Source organism: Heteronotia binoei, chromosome 4, assembly GCF_032191835.1.
Source record: "Heteronotia binoei isolate CCM8104 ecotype False Entrance Well chromosome 4, APGP_CSIRO_Hbin_v1, whole genome shotgun sequence".
Lineage (NCBI taxonomy): Eukaryota > Metazoa > Chordata > Lepidosauria > Squamata > Gekkonidae > Heteronotia > Heteronotia binoei.
In genome coordinates, this window is record NC_083226.1 from 184,445,705 (window position 1) to 184,472,510 (window position 26,806).

Consider the following 26,806-nt stretch of genomic DNA (forward strand, 5'->3'; position numbering starts at 1 on the left):
GTTCAGTGAGTGGACTTTTATCTGAGAGAACCAGGTTTGATTCCCCATTCTTCCAGGTTAAACTGTTGGAGTGACCTTGGGTCATTCCTAACTCTGTAAGAGTTATTCTCTCAAGAGCAGTTTCTGTCAGAGATCTTTCAGCCCCACAACCTCACAGAGCATCTGTTGTGGGGAGGGGAACATAAGAACATAAAAGAAGCCATGTTGGATCAGGCCAACGGCCCATCCAGTCCAACACTCTGTGTCACACAGTGGCGCACACACACACACACACAAACACACACACACTGCGGCTAATAGCCACTGATGGATCTTTGCTCCATTTTTTTTATCTAACCACCTCTTGAAGCTGGCTATGCTTGTAACTGCCACCACCTCCTGTGGCAGTGAATTCCACATGTTAATCACCCTTTGGATGAAGAAGTATTTCCTTCTATCCGTTTTAACCTGACTGCTCAGCAATTTCATTGAATGCCCACGAGTTCTTGTATTGTGAGAAAGGGAGAAAAGTACTTCTTTTCCTACTTTCTCCATCCCATGCATAATCTTGTAAACCTCTATCATGTCACCCCGCAGTCGACGTTTCTCCAAGCTAAAGAGCCCCAAGCGTTCTAACCTTTCTTCATAGGGAAAGTGTTCCAAACCTTGAATCATTCTAGTTGCCCTTTTCTGGACTTTTTGCAGTGCTATAATATCCTTTTTGAGGTGCGGTGACCAGAATTGTACACAGTATTCCAAATGAGACCGCACCATCTATTTGTACAGAGGCTTTATGATACTGGCTGATTTGTTTTCAATCCCCTTCCTAATAATTCCCAGCATGGCATTGGCATTTTTTATTGCAAACGCACACTATCTTGACATTTTCAGTGACTTATCTACCACGACCCCAAAATCTGCAAACTTGGCCACTTCACTGCTTACTCCCAACTCCAAATCATTTATGAACAAGTTAAAGAGCATGGGGCCCAGTACTGAGCCCTGTGGCACCCCACTGCTTACCGTCCTCCACTGCGAAGGAAAAGGAGATTGTAAGCTGCTCTGAGACTCCTTTGGGTAGTGAATGGCAGGGTTTAAATCCAATCTCCTTTTCCTCCTCTTCTTCACTTTGATTTTGACCACGCCTTCATCCTTCCAGAAGAATTTTTATTCTAGACTTTTTTCCTTTCCCATATAAGAATGATAAGTCTCTCTCTCTCTTTCTTTCTGCAAAAGAAATGAGAAGTATAAGAAAGACAGTGGTGGAAACAGACCATGGCTTTGCATCCAAAGAAAGGCTGGAGAGTTCAACAAGAGGATCCGAAGAGCATATTTGCTTCCCAAATGAGCTGGCTGAGAGTGAGTATCCTTTATGGTTATGTCAAGGGAAGAGGCAAGGAAGAGCCACAGGGGATTTCTGGTTTACTTCTGAGCAACAAGCATAAAGCCCTCTGAGTAAGGAGGAAGAGAGGGAGGGTGGCCTTCTGGGGACTGAAATCTGGAGGTGCAGAAACTCATTCTGGGCAAGAGCTCTGCTGTGGCTCTTGAGGGGCTGAGGTATCCTTCAATACTAAATATTCTGGGGAAAGTTGGTTAAGATCAGGCAGGCTGGATGAGGCCAAGGGGCTGTCAATGCTTTCCTTATGCAGTCACATAGATGCCTTTGGACCTTACAAACCTCCCAGGTACTAAAAGGGCCTCTCTAATTATTTCAGCAGAGGATGATCAGAGAAATGAGGACGACGAGGAACTTCATCAGCAAATGCCAGTCAGAGTTAAAAATGAAGACTTGAAAGAAAACGTCAGTTATCAAGGCCTACCTAAGAAAAAGTACGGTGGCCATATGGCTGACAATCAAGATGAAAGAAAGCATAACATAACTAAGCACAGGATAATGAAGGCAAGTAAATCCGTTCAGTGTGGAAACTGCTTCATAAGTACATCGCAGTTCCTTGTGGACCAAGGAACCCACACAGAGGAGAAACCGTTCAAATGCACAGAGTCTGAAAAGAGGTTCAGGAGGTTTGGAAATCTTCTAGAACATCAGAGAACTCATACAGGGGAGAAACGATTTTCCTGCAAAGAGTGTGGGAAGAGATTCAGTCGGAGTGACACTCTGCAACGGCATCAAGTAACCCACACAGGGGAGAAACCTTTTGAATGCACAGAGTGTGGAAAGAGTTTCAGTCTGAGTAGCACTCTTGAATGCCATCAAAGAACCCACACAGGGGAGAAACTTGTTGAATGCTCAGAGTGTGGGAAGAGATTCAGTACGAGTAGGTATCTTCAACAGCACCAAGCAATGCACACAGGGGGGAAAGATTTTGAATGTGCAGAGTGTGGGAAGAGATTCAGTTGGAGTGGCAATCTCCAACGGCATCAAGTAATCCACACAGGAGAGAAACCTTTTGAATGCACCGAGTGTGGAAAAAGATTCAGTCAGAGCAGCAGTCTTCAAGGCCATCAAAGAAGCCACACAGGGGAGAAACCTTTTGACTGCTCAGAGTGTGGGAAGAGATTCAGTATGAGTGGGCAGCTTCAACGGCACCAAACAATCCACACAGCGGAGAAACCTTTTCAATGCTCAGAGTGTGGGAAGAGATTCAGTTGGAGTGGCGATCTCCAACGGCATCAAGTAACCCACACGGGGGAGAAACCTTTTGTATGCACAGAGTGTGGAAAGAGATTCAATCACAGTAGCAGACTTCAAGGCCATCAAAGAACCCACACAGGGAAGAAACCTTTTGAATGCACAGAGTGTGGTAAGAGATTCAGTCAGAGTAGTAGTCTTCAAGTCCATCAAAGAACCCACACAGGGGAGAAACCTTTTGAATGCACAGAATGTGGAAAGAGATTCAGTCAGAGTAGTCATCTTCAAGAGCATCAAAGAACTCATACAGGGGAGAAACCTTTTGAATGCTCAGAGTGTGGGAACAGATTCAGTCGGAGTGACACTCTCCAACAGCATCAAGTAACCCACACAGGGGAGAAACCTTTTGAATGCACAGAGTGTGGAAAGAGATTCAGTCATAGTAGCAGTCTTCAAGACCATCAAAGAACCCACACAGGGGAGAAACCTTTTGAATGCTCAGAGTGTGGGAAGAGATTCAGTACGAGTGGGTATCTTCAACAGCACCAAGCAATGCACACAGAGGAGAAACGTTTTGAATGCGCAGAATGTGGTAAGAGATTCAGTTGGAGTGGCAATCTCCAACGGCATCAATTAACCCACACAGGAGAGAAACCTTTTGAATGCACCGAGTGTGGAAAGAGATTTAGTCACAGTAGCAGTCTTCAAGACCATCAAAGAACCCACACAGGGGAGAAACCTTTTGAATGCTCAGAGTGTGGAAAGAGATTCAGTAGGAGTAGCAGTCTTCAAGAGCATCAAGTAACCCACACGGGAGAGAAACCTTTTGAATGCACAGAGTGCGGAAAGAGATTCAGTCAGAGTGGCCATCTTCATGGCCATCAAAGAACCCACACAGGGGAGAAACCTTTTGAATGCTCAGAGTGTGGGAAGAGATTCAGTACGAGTGGGCATTTTCAACGGCACCAAACAATCCACACAGGGGAGAAACCTTTTCAATGCACAGAGTGTGGAAAGAGATTCAATCAGAGTAGCAATCTTGAATACCATCAAAGAACTCACACAGGGGAGAAACCTTTTGAATGCACAGAGTGTGGGAAGAGATTCAGTCGGAGTGACACTCTGCAACGGCATCAAGTAACCCATACAGGTGAGAAACCTTTTGAATGTACAGAGTGTGGAAAGAGATTCAGTCACAGTAGCAGTCTTCAAGAGCATCAGAGAACCCACAAAGGGGAGAAACCTTTTTAATGCTCAGAGTATGGGAAGAGATTCAGTATGAGTGGGTATCTTCAACAGCACCAAGCAATGCACACAGAGAAGAAACCTTTTGAATGTGCAGAATGTAGTAAGAGATTCAGTTGGAGTGGCAATCTCCAACGGCATCAAGTAACCCACATGGGAGAGAAACCTTTTGAATGCACCAAGTATGGAATGAGATTCAGTCACAGTAGCAGTCTTCAAGAACATCAACGAACCCACACATGGGAGAAACCTTTTGAATGCTCAGAGTGTGTGTGACGGAACCGGCCCAATTCTGCCTTCAGACCCAGTCCCGTCAACTCCCTGTTGAGTCGCCAACTCCTGGAGGGAGCTATTTTTCCTCCGGCCACTTGGGCCCGCTGCCCCCACCTGCTCAGTCTAGGGGTTCAGATTGAGAGGAACAGGACTCCCAATCCCCCTCTCCAGCTATGAGGCCAGGCCTCAAGGTCCTCTGCCACCCTGTACTTGGGTATCACAGAGACCACAGCACTTCTTCGAGGAACCCCTGGAGGATTGGCACCTTATCCAACTGCAGGCCTTCCCCCTTCCCCGGGGCCTCCTTCATAAAGCAGCGTGGTCTAAGCGGTCGGGATCTATGTGGTACAGAGTTTGACTGCCAGCATTCAAAACAGAAAAAAATGTTTAATAAGAAGAGAAAGAAAATAAAAAAAACAAAAACAGTTACATGTAAAAGTTTAGCACAGCACCTGTATAGCAACCAGAGGACAAATAAAGGTGGATTTAAACGCATCTGCTCATCCCTGGTGTAAATTGGCCCTACCTTGTGAATGACTGCCTTGGGGCCACCCCCACAGGCAGGAGCCCAGGCTACCAACCTTTCTCCTTCAGCGCCAGCTGCGGACTGACCTTTTCCTGCCTAACTCAACTAAATAAAACAAAAGAACTTCCTGCCCCTCTAGGAGGCTTTCCCCCTAGAGTTGCTGGCTTAACTCCAGAAGGGAGGAGGGAATGAGGGGAAGGCTAAAGAACTTCCTGCCCCTCTAGGAGGCTTTCCCCCTAGAGTCGCTGGTTTAACTCTGGAAGGGAGGAGGGGTTGGAGGGAGGCTAGGCCAAAGCCTACTTTAGTAGTTTAATGATCCCTCCCAATGAAGCACCAACCTTGACTAAGGTGGCGTTTCTCCACAGTGTGGGAAGAGATTCAGTCAGAATAGCAGTCTTCAACGACACCAAACAATCCACACAGGGGAGAAACCTTTGAATGCTCAGAGTGTGTTAAGAGATTCAGTCAGAATAGCAGTCTTCAAGAACATCAAAGAATCCACACAGGGGAGAAACCTTTTGAATGTTCAGAGTGTGGAAAGAGATTCCATGAAAGTGGCACTCTGAATCCACCAGAGAACCCACACAGGGGAGAAACCTTATGAATGTTCAGAGTGTGGAAAGCGATTCACTCGGAGCGGCACTCTTCAACAGCATCTAAGAACCCATACGGGGAGGAACTCTTTTAATTCTCAGAGTGTGGAAAGAGATTCATTTGGAGTGGCCATCGTTCACCAGACCTAAGAACTCACAGGGAAGAAACATTTTGAGTGCTCAGAGTAACTGATTAATGATAGGAGACTGATTAACAATAGAAGTCTTCAGTGGCAATACAGAGGAAAAATGCTCAGAATGTGCAGTTTAACTCAGCATGGAAATTGTCTAGAGAATCTAAGAACCACCACAAAGAGAAACGATGAAAATGCTTACCCCATAAAAAGGTCTTTCTTCATATTTTACACCTACTCTCCATATAAAACATTAGAATCATAGAGTTGGAAGGGACCTCCAGGGTCATCTAGTTCAACCTCCTGCGCAATGCAGGAAGTTCGGAAATACCGCCCCCTAAATTCACAGGATCCACATTGCTGTCAGATGGTAATCCAGCCTCTCTTTAAAAACCTCCAAGAAAGGAGAGCTTACCACCTCCTGAGGAAGGCTGTTCCATTTATGTAGGGAAAATCCAATTTATGGTTATAGGACGGGGGAGACTTGTCTTAGCAGTAGTATGTGTGAAAAGGATCTAGGGGACTTAGTGGAACATACGCTGACTCATGTAAGACCCCTCTTCACACATACTACATAAGAAAAGTCTCCCCCGTCCTATAACCATGCATTGGATTTTTCCTAGCTATAGCACCAAATACATCAATGTTTTTTTAGAATTTTAATAGATTTTAATTAATTGTAGTTAAAATGTTATTCATTATTATTATTATTATTGTACAATGTATGTATTAAATTCTTGCTGTTAGCCACCCTGAGCTGCTTTGGCGGGGAGGGCGGGATATAAATAAAATGTGACTGACTGAGGTTTTTAAGCAGAGGCTAGATGGCCATCTGATGAGGATCCTGTGAATTTAGGGGGATGTGTTTGTGAGCTTCCTGCATTGTGCAGGATGTTGGACTAGATGACCCTGGAGGTCCCTTCCAACTTTTCCTACTTAAATGCAGAACTTTACATTTATACCTGTTAAAATTCATTTTATTGGTTTTATCCCAGTTTTCCAGTGTGTCAAGATCATCCTGGATGCTGTTTCTGTCTTCTACTGCAGGGGTGGCCAATGGTAGCTCTCCAGATGTTTTTTGCCTACAACTCCCATCAGCCCCAGCCGTCAACCATGCTGGCTGGGGCTGATGGGAGTTCTAGGCAAAAACATCTGGAGAGCTACCGTTGGCCACCCCTGTTCTACTGTATTTGCTACTCCTCCCAATTTAGTATCATCTGCAAATTTAGTAAGTGATCCCTCTATTCCTTCATCCAAATCATTTATTAGGATTTTGAATAAAACAGGTCCTAGGACAGATCCTTGAGGCACTCCCCTTGTGGATGAGGAGCCATTCACAAGCACTCTTTGGGTGCGATCTGTCAGCTAGTTACAGATCCACCTACAGATCTACAGAGCCAGTTTGGTGTAGTGGTTAAGTGTGCGGACTCTTATCTGGGAGAACCGGGTTTGATTCCCCACTCCTCCACTTGCACCTGCTGGAATGGCCTTGGGTCAGCCATAGCTCTGGCAGAGGTTGTCCTTGAAAGGGCAGCTGCTGTGAGAGCCCTCTCCAGCCCCACCCACCTCACAGGGTGTCTGTTGTGGGGGAGGAAGGTAAAGGAGATTGTAAGCCGCTCTGAGACTCTTCGGAGTGGAGGGCGGGATATAAATCCAATATCTTCTTCTTCATCTTCTAATGGTAACAGGATCCAAACCACATTTTACCAACTTGCCAACAAGGGTAGTATGTGGAATCTTATCAAAAGGCCATTGATACTATATAAACTCTTGTACAAAGCTTGAATCTACACAGAAATCTTACTCTAACTAGGAAGAAATGTTAAAAGTGCTTGGATTTTGGAAGGAGCTTCAGCCATGTTTGAAGCCCTCAAATAGATCTCACAGGGAAGAATGCAGGGACGGGCTCTGACGATTGAAAGAGATTCAAGACCAGCTCACATCTCCTTAGCCTGGAGGAGTCCACACAAGGGTGCAACCTCATAAATGCTCAGGGTGTGGCAAGAGCTTGAAGCACAGATCTGACTGTCATATTCCTCAGAGGATCTATAGAGGGGTGAAGCATTCCTATATCTGGCTCTGAGGAGGGGCTTCTTTAGACACCCAGGTGTTGAAAGCTCAGAAAGTAGTTTTTTGACAATAGTTGAAGTTTTGAGGAAGAATGGACTAAAATCAAAAGAACACTTTTGCTTTCTATTATGTTACTTTTGATAAGAGATAAAAGATAAGAATGAAGATGGATTATAATATTTTTTATAATTATTTTATATGGATTTTTGTATACTTATCTTCGTATTTTTCAGTTATTTGGTATAAGGTTTTTAATATGAAGATTCTATAATTGATAAATTACCTTGTATTTAGAAATTTAAATAAAAAACACCGGTGGGGGTCATGCAAAGGGGGGAGGGGAGGAGGAAAATGTACTGTATTAATTTCGTATTAATTTGTTTTATGAATATTTACATATATTACAGAATAATAAAATTGTTGTACACAAAGAAAGCTCAGAAAGTAGTTACACAAAAAGCTTCCAGTTTCAGAATGGTGACGAGCAGTCGCATTCCCGATCGCTCTTGCGGGAGATGGGCTTTTGGGGTCACCAGAAGCAGGTAGACCGAGTAGGACCCCAGTCGGGGGGTTCTCAAGGCAGGGGGAGCAAGAGGAGGGTTGAGCTGGGGCTGTCGGCTCCATTTTGAGCCCCCTGGTATCCCCAAAGCCCGGGTTGTTGCGGACGCCTTAATGTCGAAGGAGCTGTGAATGCCGGAGAGGAGGAGAAAGGGCAGCAAGGTTTTTACAACTGAGAAGAGACTTCCAACAAAAGGCAATAGACAGAGCTAAGTGGTTTACTATGTGCTAAAGAATAAGCAGTGGCTTGGAATGTATGGTCGGGCGATGAAAGGGGGGTGAACTGAGTGCAGCGATGGAGAAGAGGAGAAGTTTGGAACTGATGATGGCAACAGCTGAAATGGATTAAAGGTTTAGCATTTGGTATACTTGGTTAGCAGGCAGATTGCGGCTGCTGATGGACCTATAGCTGATTATTCTTATAAAGACAAACTTTCTATTCAATTAATTTTGACTGCAAGATTTTTGGGGCTGTAAAAATAATTGTATGTGACTGACTGCTGCTTTTGTGCTATTTGGACAGTGTTCTGGAAGGGACAGAATAGCGGAAATCAAAACACTAAATGAACTGGCTGGCGGCATTTATTCTAGAGCGAGTGGACGCAGAGTAGAAAAGCAACAGGAAGAGGAAGACTTAATGCAGGGGTGGCCGACTTTAGCTCTCCAGATGGTTTTTTGCCTACAACTCCTATCAGCCCCAGCCAGCATGGCTGATGGCCACTCCTGACTTAATGAAAAATTTTGGACTTTAAATGAAAGCAAGAGATGATAACACGTTAAGGCGGCAGTAACTGGAAGCAGGAGAGAGAGAAAAGAGTAAATGTGGTTGGTTTTGTGTGAGTGGAAAGCTAAGTGACTAGGTGTGGTTGGCTGCTTAATAAATATATCTGTGAAGTGGAAAAATTATAGACGGGGATACAGTGAATTGGTGGAACTAGATTTATGATAGTTAAACTATAAACTGTAGAAGGAACAAGGCGGGAAGAAGGAAGAAAGAACAAGGTTGGAAGATTCAAAGTGGCTGACAGCAAGACGTGTTTATTTGAACTTTACATTTCAGGAGATGCTGGACTGTATAGAACAGAGTGTGGGATGACTGATAAAGAGTGGAAGTTGGAGTGCTTGGGTTAACATGGATGAGTGATTGGTGTAGGATGCAATGATAAAGCATGATTGAAGAGAGGAGCGTATGAGAGGCATGGTGTATAGGTGTGAATGTTTAATTACTAGAAGATAGAAGTTATTATTACTGAGAGATACTGTGAACGGTTTTGGGTGTTTAACCACAGCAAAATAGAAGTAATTAATGGTTAAGTTTTATTATAATTGTAATTAAAGATGTAATCAGTATTTGATTAACTGTAATGGATTACTTTAAAAAAGAAACAGATAATTTAAGTTGGTACAGCGTGATCCTGCCAACTAAAGAATTGAGTAGTTTAATATGATTCTGAGCAGGGAAAGGGGGAGATATAACATTTTTGTTAAATAAGCCTTGAGTCGGAAGCAGGCCAATCTAATGGATCAGATCGGAGGGTCTTCTTCAGACACCCAGGTGCTGAAGGCTCAGAAAGTAGTTACACAAAGGAGGGCTTTTTTAGTGGTCCCCCCCCCCCCCGTGAAACTTGCTGCTTCATGTGATATGCCAATCTAAGTTTTTCTGACATCTGCAAAACTGGCAGAAACATTTCCTTTTCCAAATCCTGTGAGGAAATGGATGAGTTGGCGATAACAGATCCCTGCAGCCTCTCTGCTACGGGCATAAACATCGTGTGACCAACCGGCAGCTTTAGTTCAGAAACGTTTTAAATCTGACAAGTAGCTCTTGAGAGGCATTACACAACCCTATCATTTCCCCGGTCCAGCTTGCTGTGTGTGTTTTTTGGGTGTTATTACCTTGAAGCCCAAAGAGTTCAGGCGATAGGATTCATTTGGGTTGGAAAGAAAACCTTGTGTCTCCTTACCCAACGACTCAGTAAGTTCTAAGAGGTCAGACGCACGCACACACACACACACAGTATTATCCAGCATTGTGGAAATGGAATAGTATCTGTGGAGTTGGCATGTGAACCTTACGGAAGGTGAAGGAAGGAAAGGAAATATGGTACAGATTTAAGAACCAATGACAGTGAAGTAAAATTATCTGGTAGGCAGTGGTTTAGAATGTAAAAGGGTACAATGACAGAATACTAGAATTAACAAATGGAGCAAGCCTTTGATCTGAGTAGCATGAGCATGCGAAAACAACAAAACAGCAGTATGTCAAAAGGTGAGATTGTCTGTCAATGACAGTGGGAGAGGGGTTCAATACATGTAGTGGGATAAGCAACCAAAGTCCCTGTTTGAGTGTGTCAATGCAGCTAAAAGAGAAATACGTTGGATAGTGATGTTCTTGTCCACCTAATTTACTTTTTCAGACTAACCAACCTTGCCAGATAGCTTTAAGGACTGATTTTTTGTGGGGGGAGGGAGCCCTTATTCAAAGAGATATGTTTGATAGGTGTGGAAATCTCATGACTTTTGCATTTATTTATTTCTAAGTGGGCAAGGACTTGGGGGATGCATCTCATTCCCCCCCACACACACGCTGTTTCATATTTCGCTTTCGTGAAAGACCTCCTTTTCTCATGCTTTTTTCTCTCCTTCCCACCCCATAGCCAACCTGTATTTTCTGCCCCCCTGTCTTCATCTTTCCAGTTTGGTATAGTGGTGAAGTGCACAGAGTCTTATCTGGGAGAACCAAGTTTGATTCCCCACTCCTCCACTTGCAGCTGCTGGAATGGCCGTGGGTCATCCATAGCTCTCTCAGGAGTTGTCCTTGAAAGGGCAGCTGCTGTGAGAGCCCTCTCAGCCCCACCCGCCTCACAGGGTGTCTGTTGTGAGGAAGGATGGTAAAAGAGATTGTGAGAGACTCTGTGATTCAGAGTATAGGACGGGGTATAAACAATACCTTCTTCCTTCCTCTCTCCCCATTCAGCATCCTCTACCTTGGAAAAGTAAAGTCCAGTTCTGAGCTGCTGCCCACTAGGTCAGGCCCTCCAGGACTTTGTGGGGAGGGGGACCTCACTTTCCCCTCTGAACCAGTTTGGTATAGTGCAGGGGTGGCCAACGGTTGCTGATTGTTTTTTGCCTACAACTCCCATCAGCCGCAGCCATCAGCCATGCTGGCTGGGGCTGATGGGAATTGTAGACAAAAAAATATCTGGAGAGCTACCATTGGCCAGTGGCCACCCCTGGTATAGTGATTAGGAGGACAGACTCTAATCGGGAGAACTGGGTTTCCCCCCACTCCATATGCAGCTGCTGGGTGACCTTGCGTCAGCTGCAGTTCTCAGAGATGTTCTCTCAAGAGCAGTTCTTTTTCTTTCCATTTCCATTTTTATTAAATTTTTATATTACATAACACATCATAAAATGAAGCAAGACAGAACATTACTTTGATACATGCTTTTAGCTGCATTGTATGCGCAGTTGTGGAAGCAAAATAAAATTCCAGGAAAATGGGACTGGGTTATGAAAACTATGCACTGGAGTGAAATGGACAAATTAACAAGAACACTAAGGGAACTTGATATGGAAAAATTTAATAATGAATGGCGAAAGTTTCAGAACTATGTGGAAGAACATTGGAGAGTGAAAGGACACTTGGTGATATTTGATAATGGCTAACTTGTTTGTCAGCTATTTTTAATTTACTGAGACAAGAATGAGAGTATGAGAAAATATTTTGTTCTTTCTTAAAAGATTATAATAAGATAGATAATATGACTTAATTTAGTAATATATTGGATCATTAATTGAATGAGGTAATAACCATAAAGAAGTATAAGTTCCTTTTTTCTTTTTAAACATTTTTTTAAAAAATGTTAAATTACCTTTATTGCTTTTATATTGTAAGTAACACTGGGGAAGTCTTGAAAGGGAGGAGGGGAGGTGACAATGTGATGCAACATATTGACTTTTATTTGAGAGAAGTAAATGAAATAGTGATATAATATGTTGTAGTATAATAAAAATTGTTTTTACAAATAAAATGAAAATACAAAACAAAATACAAAGCCTGTATTAACATAACGGAAAACATTGTTTGGGGCGGGACGGTGGCTCAGTGATATAGCATCTGCTTGGTAAGCAGAAGGTCCCAGGTGCAATCCCCGGCATCTCCAACTAAAAAGCGTCCAGGCAAATAGGTGTGAAAAACCTCAGCTTGAGACCCTGGAGAGCTGCTGCCAGTCTGAGTAGACAAGACTGACTTTGATGGATCGAGGATCTGATTCAGGATAAGGCAGCTTCATATGTTCATATGTTGTGAAAGCAATGTCGCCCCAGAGTCGGAAACAACTGGTGCTTGCACAGGGGACTACTTTTACCTTTACCTTTTTTAAATTGTCAAATATATATAACTTTCATGGTTTCAAACTTTTAAAGTATATCAAATTAGCATACAAAATGTTATTTGGTATACTTTCATTTTGTGATAAATATTCAGTTACCTGAAACAATGGTCTAACAACCTTTTTTTGACATTTTTCATCATGGCACCTGGGTTTTTTGGCCACTGTGTGACACAGAGTGTTGGACTGGATGGACCATTGGCCTGATCCAACAGGGCTTCTCGTATGTTCTTATGCATGAACTCATGAAGCTGCCTTATGCTGCCTCAGCCCCTTTGGTTTAATATTTTCTACTCAGACTCTAAATATTTCCTGTGTGTGTCAAAGTTCAATGACTGAGGTGTATGCAGTTGTTGATTTTCTGGCATTTGTCGTGAAGGTGGGCACTTCCAGTGATAAGCCAGAAAGTAGGGCTCTGTTCTAGATGGCAGGATGCCACCTGTTCTGCAAAGTGTGCTAGCACCCTGCCCTGTGAGAGTTGCCAGACTCCAGGTGGGGCCTGGAGATCTCTTGGAATTACCAGTTATCTCCTGACGACAGAGATCCGTTCTCTCGGGGAAAATGGCTGCTTTGGATGGGGGGTGGGGGACTCTCTGGCTTTAGACCCCACTGAGGTTCCTCCCTGCTCTCTGCAAATCTGGAGGAATTTCTCAACCCAGAGTTGGCAACCCTATCTGACAGCAAAAAAGGTTCTCCAACCAAAGGGTGATTAACACGTGGAATTCACTGCCACAGGAGGTGGTGGCAGCTGCAAGCATAGCCAGCTTCAAGAGGGGATTGGATAAGCATCTGAAGCAGAGGTCCATCAGTGGCTCTTAGCCACAGGGTATAAATAGAACTCTGTCTGGGGCAGGGACGCTCTGTATTCTTGGTGCTTTGGGGGAAATAGTGGGAGGGGTTCTAGTGTCCTGCCCCACTGGTGGACCTCCCGATAGCACCTGGGTTTTTTGGCCACTGAGTGGCACAGAGTGTTGGAGTGGAGGGGCCATTGGGCTGATCCAACAGGGCTTTTCTTACGTTCTTCTATCTGAGGCAGTGATGCTCTGTATTCTTGGTGCTGGGGTGGGGGGCAACAGTAGGAGGGCTTCTGAGGTTCTGGCCCTGCTGGAGGACCTCCTGATGGCGCCTGGGTTTTGGCCACTATGTGACAGAAGAGCGCTGGAGCGGATGGGCCACTGGGCTGATCAAATAGGGCTTCTCTTATGTTCTTCTGTCTGGGGCAGTGATGCTCTGTATTCTTGGTGCTTGGGGGGAATAGTGGGAGGGCTTCTAGTGTCCTGGCCCCACCGATGGACCTCCTGATGGCACTTGGGTTTTGGCCACTGTGTGACACGGAGTGTTGGAGCGGATGGGCCATTGGGCTGATCCAACAGGGCTTCTCTTATGTTCTTCTGTCTGGGGCAGGGATGCTCTGCATTCTTGGTGCTGGGGTGGGGTGGGGGGCAACAGGGCTTCTCTTGGGTCCTTCCCCTGCCCCGGCCGAGGGCTGCAGCAGCAGCATCCAGCCACTGTCCATCTGCCCCTTCCTGCCCTGCAGCCTCCCCAGATCTGGTGCAGAAGAGCCACAAAGCCCTGAGCAGCAGCCGGAGCTCCTCTCGGCGCAGGAGACGGCGGGGCGCCCCTTGCCTCCCTCTGCAGCGCCGAGAGGGTTAAAGCCACCGAGTGGGCGGCTGGAGCGGCCGCGGGAGGACCGGGGAGGCGGGGAGGGGGCGGAGAAGGCTCTGCAGCCCGCGGAAGAGGAGCGGGAAGCCGCGGAGGTGGGTGGTCCTCCCGGGGGAGAGCGGGACACCCCCCTGGAGGTTGGCAACCCCAGCAGGCAGCAGCAGCCGGAGGGTGTCGGGCAGGGGGCCGCGGAGGGGAGGCCCAGGCTGGCAGCTGCAGGGAGGGAGGGGGGGTTGCCAGCTCCCGGGCTGAAGGGCGGGGAGTCCCTGGGCATTGGGGGAGGGGTGCATGGCGGGAAGGGCCAGCTGGGGGGGGGGAACCCGAGACGGGGACAGCCACCCCTCTCCCTCCCTCCCTCCCCCCCAGAAAACTGGCCTCTGCCGGCGAGAGGTGGGTGGTCATCCCGGGGGAAGAACTGGAGGCCCCCCCTGGAGGTTGGCAACCTCGTTTGCAGTCGGGGGCGCGGGAAGGGGAGTCTGGAAGGAAGCGCCTCCCTGGCCACACCTTGGCTCTGTCTGCAGCTAGAGACAAAGGGGCAGCTGGAGCTGGAGACAAATGGGGCTCAGTTTGGGGCCCCACATTTGAAGAAGGGTCCAGACCAGCTGGAAGGGTCCAGGGGAGGGCGACGAAGATGGAGAGGGGTCTGGAGACCCAGTCCTAGGAGGAAAGGTGGAAGGAGCTGGGGATGTTTAGCCTGCAGAGGAGGCGGCTGAGAGGTGATACGATCACCATTTTCAGGTACTTGAAGGTCTGTCCTAGAGAGGATGGGGTGGAATTGTTTTCTGTGGTCTCAGAAGGTTGGACCAGAACCAACGGGTTGAAATTAAAAGAATTTCCAGCTCAACATTAGGAAGAACTTTCTGACCATTAAAGTGGTTCCTCAGTGGAACAGGCTTTCTCGGGAGGTGGTGGGCTCTCCTTCCTTGGAGGTTTTTCAACAGAGGCTAGATGGCCATCTGACAGCAATGAGGATCCTGTGAATTTAGGGAGAGAAATTCGTGAGTTTCCTGCATTGTGCAGGGGGTTGAACTTGATGACCCTGGAGGACCCTTCCAACTCTATGATTCTATGAAAGATCCAGGCGGGCAGCTGTGTTGGTCTGAAGCTGTAGAAGAAAAATGGAAATAATAATAATAATAACTTTTTATTTATATCCCACCCTCCCCGCATAGCAGGCTTAGGGGGGCTTACAACACATAAGTACAATATACAATAAAACCATTATACATAATAATACATTTAAATAAAACCATCATTTAAAACATCATTCGAACAGCTTATATTAAATTGACGTTAAGGTGCTATAACATAGATCTTATAAGATTCAGTGGCTAATAACATCTTCAGCGTATCTATCTTATCTCAGCATTAAGTGAAGGCCAATTTGAATAGAGTGGTCTTGCAGGCCCTGAGAAACTGGTCTAAGCATCGCAGGGCCCGCACTTCCTCCGAGAGTTGGTTCCACAGTAGTGGAGCTGCGACAGAGAAGGCCCGTTCCCAGGTGGTCTTCAATCTGGCCTCCTTTGGCCCAGGGATGTTCAACTGTTTTTTTCCAGCTGACCTCAGCACTCTCTGGGGTTCATATGGGGAGAGACGGAAGATTTATACCCCACCTCCTCTCTGAAACAGAGACTCAGAGCAGCTTACAGTCTCCTATATCTTCTCCCCCTACAACAGACACTCTGTGAGGTGGGTGGGGCTGACAGGGCTCTCACAGCATCTGCCCTTTCAAGGACAACCTCTGCTAGAGCTATGGCTGACCCAAGGCCATTTCAGCAGGTGCAAGTGGAGGAGTGGGGAATCAAGCCGGGTTCTCCCAGATAAGAGTCCATGCACTCAACCACGACACCAAACTGGCTCTCCCGTAGAACAAAGCAGGAGTCCAGTGGCACCTTGAAGACCAACGTTTTATTTAGAATGGAAGTTTTCGTGTGCTAGAAGCACACCTCTCCAGACGAGGAATGGGGTACAGTGAGCAGAACTACATGGAGCTGGTGGGGTTTAGAATGCAAAGTGGTACCAAGTGAAAATCCAATAGCAGAATTGTAAAATTAACACATTCAGAAAACCTTTGATCCCACGCTAATGCAATCCAGAATAAAGGGATGCGGGGGGGGGGGGGCAGGAGTTGTTCTTGGACTCCTGCTTTGTTCTACTGGGAATTCCAGGAATGGAACCCGGGGACCTTCTGCGTGCCAAGCGGATGCTCTACCGCTCAGCCCCTCCCCAGTAATGCATGAACTCATGAAGCTGCCTTATGCTGCCTCAGGCCCTCTGGCTTCACATTTTCTACTCAGACTCACTGTAAATATTTCAGGGGGGGGGTCAAAGTCGAATGACTGAGGCATATGCGGTAGCAGTTTTTCTGGCATTTGGCGTGAAAGCGGGCACTTCCAGTGATGAGCCAAAAAGCGAGGCTCTGGTCTAAGTGCCAAGATACCACTTATTCTGCAAAGTGTGCTGGCACCCTGCCCTTTGGGAGTTGCCAACCTCCAGGAGGGGCCTGGAGATCTCCCAGAATTGCAAGTGATCTCCAGGCCACAGAGATCTGTTCCCTGGGGGGAAATGGCTGCTTTGGAGGGGGGGGGACTCTCTGGCAGTAGACCCCACGGAGGTTCCTCCCTGCTCTCCCCAAATCTCGAGGAATTTCCCAACCCAGAGCTGGCAACCCCATCTTCCAGCCAGCCTCTTAATTTTACAAACGATCTACGACCTTCCTTTAGAGCAAAGGGACCTTTCACATCAGTTGGGCGTGGGGGGGGGGGAGTGGAACTGGGAGAGAAGCGCTAGCAGCCCCTCTTGGGGGAGGGAGTAGAGATGGGAGGCCGGGGAAACAGAGGTGAAGATGTTGGCGGGACACATGGGAGGGGGGCAGGAGTTTTGAAAGGGCAGCTGCTGTGAGAGCCCTCTCAGCCCCACCCACCTCACAGCTTGTCTGTTGTGGGGGGAGAAGATAAAAGAAGGAGATTGTAAGCCGCTCTGAGCCTCTGATTCAAAGAGAAGGGAGGGGTATAAATCTGCAATTCTTCTTAAACATAAGAGAAGCCCTGTTGGATCAGGCCAATGGCCCCTCCAGTCCAATACTCTGTGTCACATAAGAACATAAGAGAAGCCCTGTTGGATCAGGCCAATGGCCCCTCCAGTCCAATACTCTGTGTCACACAGTGGCCAAAAAAGCCATCCCAAGTGTCATCAGGAGGTTCCTCTTCTTCTTCCTTTTCCTCTGCTGCTCAATCAACCAGGAGTCTCCCCGCCCCCCCCCACCCCCGGCACCTTCCACTCTCTCAGCGCAGCTTGAGGGGCCCAACAAGCTGCTTTGCCACCCAGGTGCTAGAGGAGGAGGTTTGCAAGATTCTGCATGGGATAGAGAAGGTGGAAAGAGAAGAACTTTCCTCCCTTTCTCACAATACAAGAACTGGTGGACACTCAATGAAATTGCTGAGTAGTCGGGTGAGAACGGATAAAAGGAAGTCCTTCTTCACCCAAAGGGTGATTAACACGTGGAATTCACGGCCACAGGAGGTGGGTGCAGCTGCAAGCATAGCCAGCTTCAAGAGAGGGCTGGATAAACATCTGGAGCATAGGTCCATCTGGCTCTTAGCCAAAGGGTATAAATGGAACTCTGTCTGGGGCAGTGATGCTCTGTATTCTTGGTGCTTGGGGGGAAATAGTGGGAGGGCTTCTAGTGTTCTGGCCCCACTGGTGGACCTCCTGATGGCACTTGGGGGTTTTTTTGCCATTGTGTGACACAGAGTGTTGGACTGGATGGGCCAGTTCTGATCCAACAGGGCTTCTCTTATTTTCTTCTGTCCGGGGCAGTGATACTCTGTATTCTTGGTGCTGGGGTGGGGGGGGGGCAACAGCAGGAGGGAAACTGAGGTTATGACACTGCTGGTGGACCTCATGAAGACCCCAGGGCTTTGGCCACTGTGCGACTCAGAGTGTTGGAGCGGATGGGCCACTGGCCTGATCCAACAGGGCTTCTCTTATGTTCTTCTGTCTGGGGCAGGGACGCTCTGTATTCTGGGTGCTTGGGGGGAAATAGTGGGAGGGCTTCTAGTGTCCTGGCCCCACTGGTGGACCTCCTGATGGTGCTTGGGTTCTGGCCACTGTATAACACAGAGTGTTGGAGCGGATGGGCCACTGGGCTGATCCAACAGGGCTTCTCTTAGGTCCTTCCCCTGACCCGGCGAGGGCTGCAGCAGCAGCAGCATCCAGCCACTGTCCATCTGCTTGCTTCTTGCCTCTCCGTCCCTTCCTGTCCTGCAACCGGGTTCGGGTCTGCTCCCAACCGGGCGCCTCTCGCTCGTTCCTCTGCAGCGCCGAGAGGGTTAAAGCCACCGAGTGGGCGGCTGGAGCGGCCGCGGGAGGACCGGGAAGGCGGGGAGGGGGCGGAGAAGGCTCTGCAGCCCGCGGAAGAGGAGCGGGAAGCCGCGCAGCCGCCGGAGGGGAGTCCCAGGCTTGCAGGTCGAGTCCCTGGGCGTTGGGGGAGGGGGTGCATGGCGGGAAGGGCCAGCTGGGGGGGGGACCCCGGGACGGGGACAGCCAGTGCCTCAATGCTCCCACTCGGTGCCAGGATTTCCTCCCGGTGAGCTGGTCTCTCCCGGCGGGAGATGGGTGGTCATCCTGGGGGAGAGCTGGAGACCCCCCTGGAGGTTGGCAACCCCAGCAGGCAGCAGCAGCCGGAGGGTGTCGGGCAGGGGGCCTCGGGGGGAGTCCCAGGCTGGCAGCGGCAGGGAGGGAGGGGTTGCCAGCTCCCGGGCGGGCGGGAAGTCCCTGGGCATTGGGGGAGGGGTGCATGGCGGGGAGGGCCAGCTGGGGGGGGGACCCGAGACGGGGACAGCCACCCCTCTCCCTCCCTCCCTCCCTCCCTCCGGGGCTTCCCCCCCAGAAAACTGGCCTCTGCCGGCGAGAGGTGGGTGGTCATCCTGGGGGAGAGCTGGAGACCCCCCTGGAGGTTGGCAACCCCAGCAGGCAGCAGCAGCCGGAGGGTGTCGGGCAGGGGGCCTCGGAGGGGAGTCTCAGGCTGGCAGCGGCAGGGAGAGAGGGGTTGCCTTCTCCCGGGCGGGCGGGAAGTCCCTGGGCGTTGGGGGAGGGGATGCGTGGCGGGGAGGGCCGGCTGGGGAGGGGAACCCGAGACGGGGACAGCCAGTGCCTCAATGCTCCCCCCCCCCGGTGCCAGGGTTTCCTCCCGGTGAGCTGGTTTCTCCCGGCAGGAGGTGGGTGGTCCTCCCGGGGGGGGAGCTGGAGGGCCCCCCTGGAGGTTGGCAACCGCACAGGCACGCCTCCTGCCCTCCCCTCTGCAGCAGCAGCCGGAGGGTGTCGGGCAGGGAGCCTCGGAGGGGAGTCCCAGGCTGGCAGGTCGAGGGAGGGGGTTGCCAGCTCCCGGGCGGGGTGGAGGGCAACAGCAGGAGGGATTCTGAGGCTCTGGCCCCACTGGTGGACCTCCTGATGGCATCTGGGGTTTTGGCCACTGTGTGGCATAGAGTGTTGGAGTGGAGGGGCCAGTTGTCCTGATCCAACTCTTATGTTCTTCTGTCTGGGGCAGGGATGCTCTGCATTCTTGGTGCTGGGGCGGGAGGCAACAGGGCTTCTCTTGGGTCCTTCCCCTGACCCGGGCGAGGGCTGCAGCAGCAGCATCCAACCACCGTCCATCTGTCTGCTTCGTGGCTCTCCGTCCCTTCGTGCCCTGCAGCCTCCCCCGATCTGGTGCAGAAGAGCCCCAAAGCCCTGAGCAGCAGCCGGAGCTCCTCTCGGCGCAGGAGACGGCGGGGCGCCCCTTTCCTCCCTCTGCAGCGCCGAGAGGGTTAAAGCCACCGAGTTGGCGGCTGGAGCGGCCGCGGGAGGACCGGGGAGGCGGGGAGGGGGCGGAGAAGGCTCTGCAGCCCGCGGAAGAGGAGCGGGAAGCCGCGGAGGTGGGTGGTCCTCCCGGGGGAGAGCTGGAGACCCCCCTGGAGGTTGGCAACCCCAGCAGGCAGCAGCAGCCGGAGGGTGTCGGGCAGGGGGCCTCGGGGGGAGTCCCAGGCTGGCAGCTGGAGGGAGGGGTTGCCAGCTCCCGGGCGGGAAGGAAGGCCCTGGGCATTGGGGGAGGGGGGCATGGCGGGAAGGGCCAGCTGGGGGGGGAACCCGAGACAGGGACAGCCACCCTTCTCCCTCCCACCCTCCGGGGCTTCCCCCCCAGAAAACTGGCCTCTGCCGGCGGGAGGTGGGTGGTCATTCCGGGGGGAGAGCTGGACACCCTTCTGGAGGTTGGCAACCCCGTTTGCAGTGGGGGGCGGGGGAGGGAGTCCGGAAGGAAGCGCCTCCCTGGCCACACCTTGGCTCTGTCTGCAGCTAGAGACAAAGGGGCAGCTGGAGCTGGAGACAAATGGGGATCAGTTTGGGGCCCCACATTTGAAGAAGGGTCTAGACCAGCTGGAAGGGCCCAGGGGAGGGCGACGAAGATGGGGAGGGGTCTGGAGACCCAGACCTAGGAGGAAAGGTTGAAGGAGCTGGGGATGTTTAGCCTGCAGAGGAGGCAGCTGAGAGTTGATACGATCACCATTTTCAGGTACTTGAAGGGCTGTGATATAGAGGAGGGTGTGGAATGGTTTTCTGTGGCCCCGGAAGGTAGGACCAGAACCACTTTGGATTCCCCTTCCCCTGCAGTGAAGAATGCAGTGCTGTATCTCCATTCCCTTTGACTTTCCCTGTAACTGTCTGTGACTTTGCTTTCCTCCAGAAAGACGCCTCTCTTCATACCCAAGGGACTAAAAGCATCATTACCCGGTCAGAGGTGACCTGAGAGAAGGGGAAAGAGATGGAAGAGCAGAACCCAGAAGGACCTGGGACTGGCAAGGCAGCAATGTCAGGCCTCCATCCCACCCAAGCCGGGAGTGATGTTGAATTCTGGGAATGCTTGGAGCCAGTAATCCATGATCAGCTCACTGCCATCTCAGATGTACATCGCCAACGCTTCCGGCAATTCTGCTACCCGGAGGCCGATGGGCCCCGAGAGGTCTGCAGCCAGCTCCATAGACTTTGCAGCCAGTGGCTGAGGCCGGAGAGGCGCACCAAGAAGCAAATTGTGGACCTGGTGATCCTGGAGCAGTTCCTGACTGTTCTGCCGCAGGCAATGCAGAGCTGGGTCAGGGAATGTGGGCCGGAGACCAGTTCCCAGGCGGTGGCCCTGGCTGAAGGTTTCCTCCTGAGTCAGGCAGAGGAGAAGAGGCAGGCAGAACAGGTGAGGGGACTCCATCCAGGTATGTCCAATTCCAGCAATGATATCTGGCCTTCTCCTAAAGGTTCCCTGCCAGACATCTGTCCAAGTGCTAATCATCCAAATGGGATTTTGAACAGGCTCTTTCAGCAGACTCTTCTACTAGAGAATTTCTGATCCCTCCAGATAACTGACCAGATCTGCTGATGGGAGGGTGCAGAGTCTGGGAGTGGGGCAAGATCTCTTCCTTGGTCTCTCTTCCATTCCATCTCTTACCCCTCTCCTTCGCTGCTGTTTCAGATGTGGGCACCATCCGTGAAGACAGAAGCTGCAATTCCTGAGGCAGAAGGAGCTTCTTTGGAGCAAGGGGAGAGGGTGCCGGCCACGGAGCAGGCCCAAGATGCCCTCTGCTGTGGTAAAGACCTGTCGTGGCTGGGTGCAACTGTGGCACACTGTGAATTTGATGGGGAGAAACTAGTTGGGGGTGAGAAAGAGAATTAAAATCCTTCTTCAAGCAACACAGAGTTAATTTGTGGCACTCCATGTCCACTCACTGTGGTGCCACAAAAAGGAGATCACGCAAATTCATGGTGATTCCTCCTATTCATTTAAATATTCATATCTCACCTTCCTTCCAGAAGAGAAACTCAAGGTGGCTTTACTTAGTTATTTTGTTCCATTTTTAGCCTGCCCTTCCTGTAGGACACGCACAGGTGGGGTGGCTCTGTATGTCAGAGAGGGCATACGGTCCAGTAAGACTGAGATCAGAGAATTAGACTCCCTTCTAGAAATGCTTTGGGTTGAAGTAGAGGGCCCAAAAGGCAATTTAACTATGGGAGTTTGTTATTGCACACCAAATCAAAAGACAGAGGATGACTATAATATGATGGAAGGCTTAAAGATGGTGGCTAGACGAAAAAACTGTGTCGTAATAGGTGATTTTAACTACCCGCAGATTGATTGGGTCAATATGTGTTCTGGTCGAGAGAAAAAGACTGAGTTTCTAGATGCTCTCAATGACTGTGCCATGGAGCAGATGGTCACAGAACCTACCAGGGGTGGGGTGATCCTGGATTTGGTCCTAAGTAATGCCCAAGACCTGGTGAGAGATGTAAAAGTGATCGCACCGCTTGGGAGCAGTGACCATAACGTTATTGATTTCACTATTTGTATAAATAGGGAGTTGCCCCAAAAGACCTGCACAACCACGTTTAACTTTAAAAGGGGTAAATTCTCTGAGATGAGGAGGCATGTGAAGAGGAAACTGAAAGGAAAGGTAAATACGGTCAAAACCCTTGGGGAAGCTTGGAGGCTATTTAAAACTACAATCCTAGAAGCACAGATAACATATATACTACAAGTTAGGAAAGGTACAAACAGGTATAAGAGAAGGCCTGCATGGTTAACAAACAAAGTAATGGAAGCTGTAAAAGGTAAGAAGGACTCCTTTAAGCGGTGGAAAGTGACTCCAAGTGAGATTAATAAAAGGGAACACAGGCAGTGGCAAATCAAATGCAAGACTGTGATCACGCAGGCAAAAAGGGACTATGAGGAGCATATTGCAAAAAACATAAAGATCAACAATAAAAATTTCTTCAAATATATTAGAAGCAGAAAACCAGCCAGGGAGGCAGTGGGGCCCTTGGATGACCAAGGGGTCAAAGGATTACTGAAGGAGGATAGGGAAATGGCTGAGAAGCTAAATGAATTTTTTGCCTTCGTCTTCACTGTGGAAGATGAGAAGTGTTTGCCTGCTCCGGAACCACTTCTATTGGAAGGGGTGTTGAAAGACCTGAGCCAGATTGAGGTGACAAGAGAGGAGGTCCTACAACTGATGGACGAATTAAAAACTAATAAGTCACCAGGTCTGGATGGCATACATCCAAGAGTTATGAAAGAACTCAAAATTGAACTTGTGGATCTTCTAACAAAAATATGTAATCTTTCATTGACATCTGCCTCCGTTTCTGAGGACTGGAAGGTAGCAAATGTCACCTCCATCTTTAAAAAGGGTTCCAGAGGAGATCCGGGTAACTACAGGCCAGTCAGTCTGACTTCAATACCGGGAAAGTTGGTAGAAACCCATTATCAAGGACAGAATGAGTAGGCACATTGATGAACACAAGTTATTGAGGAAGACTCAGCATGGGTTCTGTAAGGGAAGATCTTGCCTCACTAACCTGTTACATTTCTTTGAGGGGGTGAACAAACATGTGGACAAAGGAGACCCGATAGATATTGTTTACCTTGACTTCCAGAAAGCTTTTGATAAAGTTCCTCATCAAAGGCTCCTTAGTAACCTCGAGAGTCGTGGAGTAAAAGGACAGGTTCTCTTGTGGATCAAAAACTGGCTAATTAATAGGAAGCAGAGAGTGAGTATAAATGGGCAGTCTTCTCAGTGGAGGATGGTAAGCAGTGGAATGCCACAGGGCTCAGTACTGGGTCCCATGCTCTTTAACTTGTTCATAAATGATTTGGAGTTGAGAGTAAGCAGTGAAGTGGCCAAGTTTGCGGATGACACTAAATTGTTCAGGGTGGTAAGAACCAGAGAGGATTTTGAGGAACTCCAAAGGGATCTGTTGAGGCTGGGTGAGTGGGGGTCAATGTGGCAGATGAGGTTCAGTGGTGCCAAGTGCAAAGTAATGCACATTGGGGCCAAGAGTCCCAGCTGCAAATACAAGTTGATGGGGTGTGAACTGGCAGAGACTGACCAAGAGAGAGATCTTGGGGCCTTGGTAGATAAATCACTGAAAATGTCAAGGCAGTGTGCGATTGCAATAAAAAAGGTCAACGCCATGCTGGGTATTATTAGGAAGGGAATTGAAAACAAATCAGCCAGTATCATAACGCCCTTGTATAAATTGATGGTGCGGTCTCATTTGGAATACTATGTGCAATTCTGGTCACTGCACCTCAAAAAGGATATTATAGCATTGGAAAAAGTGCAGAAAAGGGCAACTAGAATGATTACAGGTTTGGAACACTTTCCCTATGAAGAAAGGTTGAAACACTTTGGGCTCTTTAGCTTGGAGAAACGTCGACTGCGGGGTGACATGATAGAGGTTTACAAGATTATGCATGGGATGGAGAAGGTAGAGAAAGAAGTACTTTTCTCCCTTTCTCACAATACAAGAACTCGTGGGCATTCAATGAAATTGCTGAGCAGTCGGGTTAGAACGGATAAAAGGAGGTACATGTTCACCGAAAGGGTGATTAACATGTGGAATTCACTGCCACAGGAGGTGGTGGCGGCTACAAGCATAACCAGCTTCAAGAGGGGGTTAGATGAAAATATGGAGCAGAGGTCCATCAGTGGCTATTAGCCACAGTGTATATATATATATAAATTTTTGGCCACTGTGTGATACAGAGTATTGGACTGGATGGGCCATTGGCCTGATCCAACATGGCTTCTCTTATGTTCTCTTAAGAGTGGGATACATCATAAAAACAACCAACAATTAAAATCAGTTAAAATATATATAAAATATCCAAAATTTCAGAAAACAATAGCGACTAGAATGGCAGATTCTGCCTCACAAATATGGCCTCTTGTCCAGGTCTAGCAGGGATGGACTGAAAGGGGTAAGGCCAATAAGGAGTGATGGGTGATATTCATTGTCTCAGCTGAAAGCCTGGTGAAAGATCTCTGTTTTACAGGCCCTGCGGAACTGAATTAAATCCTGCAGGGCCTGGATCTCACAGGAGGAGCTCATTCCACCATGGGGAGGGACGGTGGCTCCGTGGTAGAGCATCTGCTTGGGAAGCAGAAGGTCCCAGGTTCAATCCCTGGCATCTCCAAAAAAGGGTCCAGGCAAATAGGTGTGAAAAACCTCAGCTTGAGACCTTGGAGAGCCGCGGCCAGTCTGAGAAGACAATACTGACTTTGATGGACCAAGGGTCTGATTCAGTATAAGGCAGCTTCATATGTTCACCAGGCAGGGGCCAAGGCTGAAAAGGCCCTGTCCATTGTTGAGGCAGATGGATGTCTCTGGTTGTAACATGAGCATGCCAAAAGACACTCTGAAAACTCATTCCTGTTACTCTCAAGTTTCCAGATGCACTCAAGTCACATCTGGGCTGAATTTATTTGATTTTATTTATATCCCGCCCTCCCCGCCAAAGCAGGCCCAGGGCGGCTCGCAGCAACAAACAAAAACAATCGATTTTAAAACAGCATGACATTAATAGGACCATTTAAAAATCAATCATTAAAACAATCTGGTGCTGAGATCATTTGTAGTTGTTTCGCTTCCGCTGGCTTCAGTATTCTTACATTTGCTCCCACAATACAGTAACTCTAGATCAGTTAAAGGCTAGCCAGAAGAGTGTGTTTTTACAGGCCTTGCAGAACTGGGCGAGGTCCCTCAAGGCCCTTGCGTCCTCCTGTAGCTGGATCCACCAGTAGGGGGCTGCTACCGAGAAGGCCCTCTCTCTGGTAGATTGTGAATGTGATGGTAACATCTCATGCTATGTCATTTCAACATCCCCCACCCCCTTCACTCCACCCAGGCCAGCCCCACATCTTACAATGGTTTGAAATATGTCGGCAGCATTTCAAATCCCCAAGGCTCATAGGTCATAGAATCCTAGAGTTGGAAGGGACCCCCAGGGCCATCTAGTCCAACCCCTTACCCAATGCAGGAAACTCACAAACTCCTCCCCCTAAATTCACAGGATCTTCATTGCTATCAAATGGCTATCTAGCCTCTGTTTAAAAACCTCCAAGGAAGGAGAGCCCACCCCCTCCCGAAAAGGAAGTCTGTTAGAATCATAGAAGAGTTGGAAGGGACCTCCAGGGTTATCTAGTCCAATCCCCTGCACAATGCAGGCAACTCACAAACACCTCCCCCTAAATTCACAGGATCCTCATTGCTGTCAGATGGCCATCTAGCCTCTGTTGAAAAACCTCCAAGGAAGGAGAGCCCACCACCTCCCGAAAAGGAAGTCTGTTAGAATCATAGAAGAGTTGGAAGGGACCTCCAGGGTCATCTAGTCGAACCCCCTGCCCAATGCAGGCACCTCACAAACACCTCCCCCTAAATTCACAGGATCTTCATTGCTGTCAGATGGCCATCTAGCTTATGCTTAAAAACCTCCAAGGAAGGAGAGCCACTACCTCCCGAGGAGGAAGCCTGTTCTATTGAGGAAGTGCTCTGACTTGCTCTAGGTCCCTGGTGCTTCTCTTCTGCCTCTCCCATAATGTAGTAAAAAGTGTTAAAGAATTTGCTCAGGGAAGGTTTCGGACTCCTGGGGAGGGGGGGAGGTGTGTGAAGCAGGGAAGAAACAAGCAAACACTCTTCCTTCTTCCTTTATCTCAGTAACAAGCAGTGAAGAGATGCTGTTGAGTGTTCCTCTTTTCAGAGATGTGAAAACGACTGCTGCAGCTCCAGTCCAGGTAGGGGAGATGAGCAGGGAGGGAGGACAGCCTGGGTCCCTCTTCCTTTCGGGGGGTGGGGCTTTTGCTCCTGCAGCCACTACAAGGTATGTGAGTGAGAGTTCCTCTGAACCCTGTTCCTTCTGTCCGTCCCTGTACCTTCCCAGACGACTCCCTTCCAAGGTGCCACCTCTGCCTGGCGTGATG

General features: G+C 48.9%; 1 protein-coding gene and 1 pseudogene across 1 annotated transcript; both read left to right on the forward strand.

The window, feature by feature from the left end:
* The first annotated feature begins 1,873 nt into the window (after positions 1 to 1,873).
* On the forward strand, positions 1,874 to 19,835 carry LOC132570202 (oocyte zinc finger protein XlCOF6-like; annotated as a pseudogene).
* A 24-nt stretch (positions 19,836 to 19,859) lies between these two features.
* LOC132569821 (zinc finger protein 213-like) lies at positions 19,860 to 21,740 on the forward strand. The gene is made up of 3 exons (XM_060236264.1): positions 19,860 to 19,939; positions 20,746 to 21,246; positions 21,523 to 21,740. The coding sequence occupies exons 2-3, from the start codon at positions 20,824 to 20,826 to the stop codon at positions 21,721 to 21,723; spliced, it is 624 nt and encodes a 207-aa protein (XP_060092247.1). The 5' UTR covers positions 19,860 to 19,939; positions 20,746 to 20,823; the 3' UTR covers positions 21,724 to 21,740.
* The last annotated feature ends 5,066 nt before the right edge of the window (positions 21,741 to 26,806 follow it).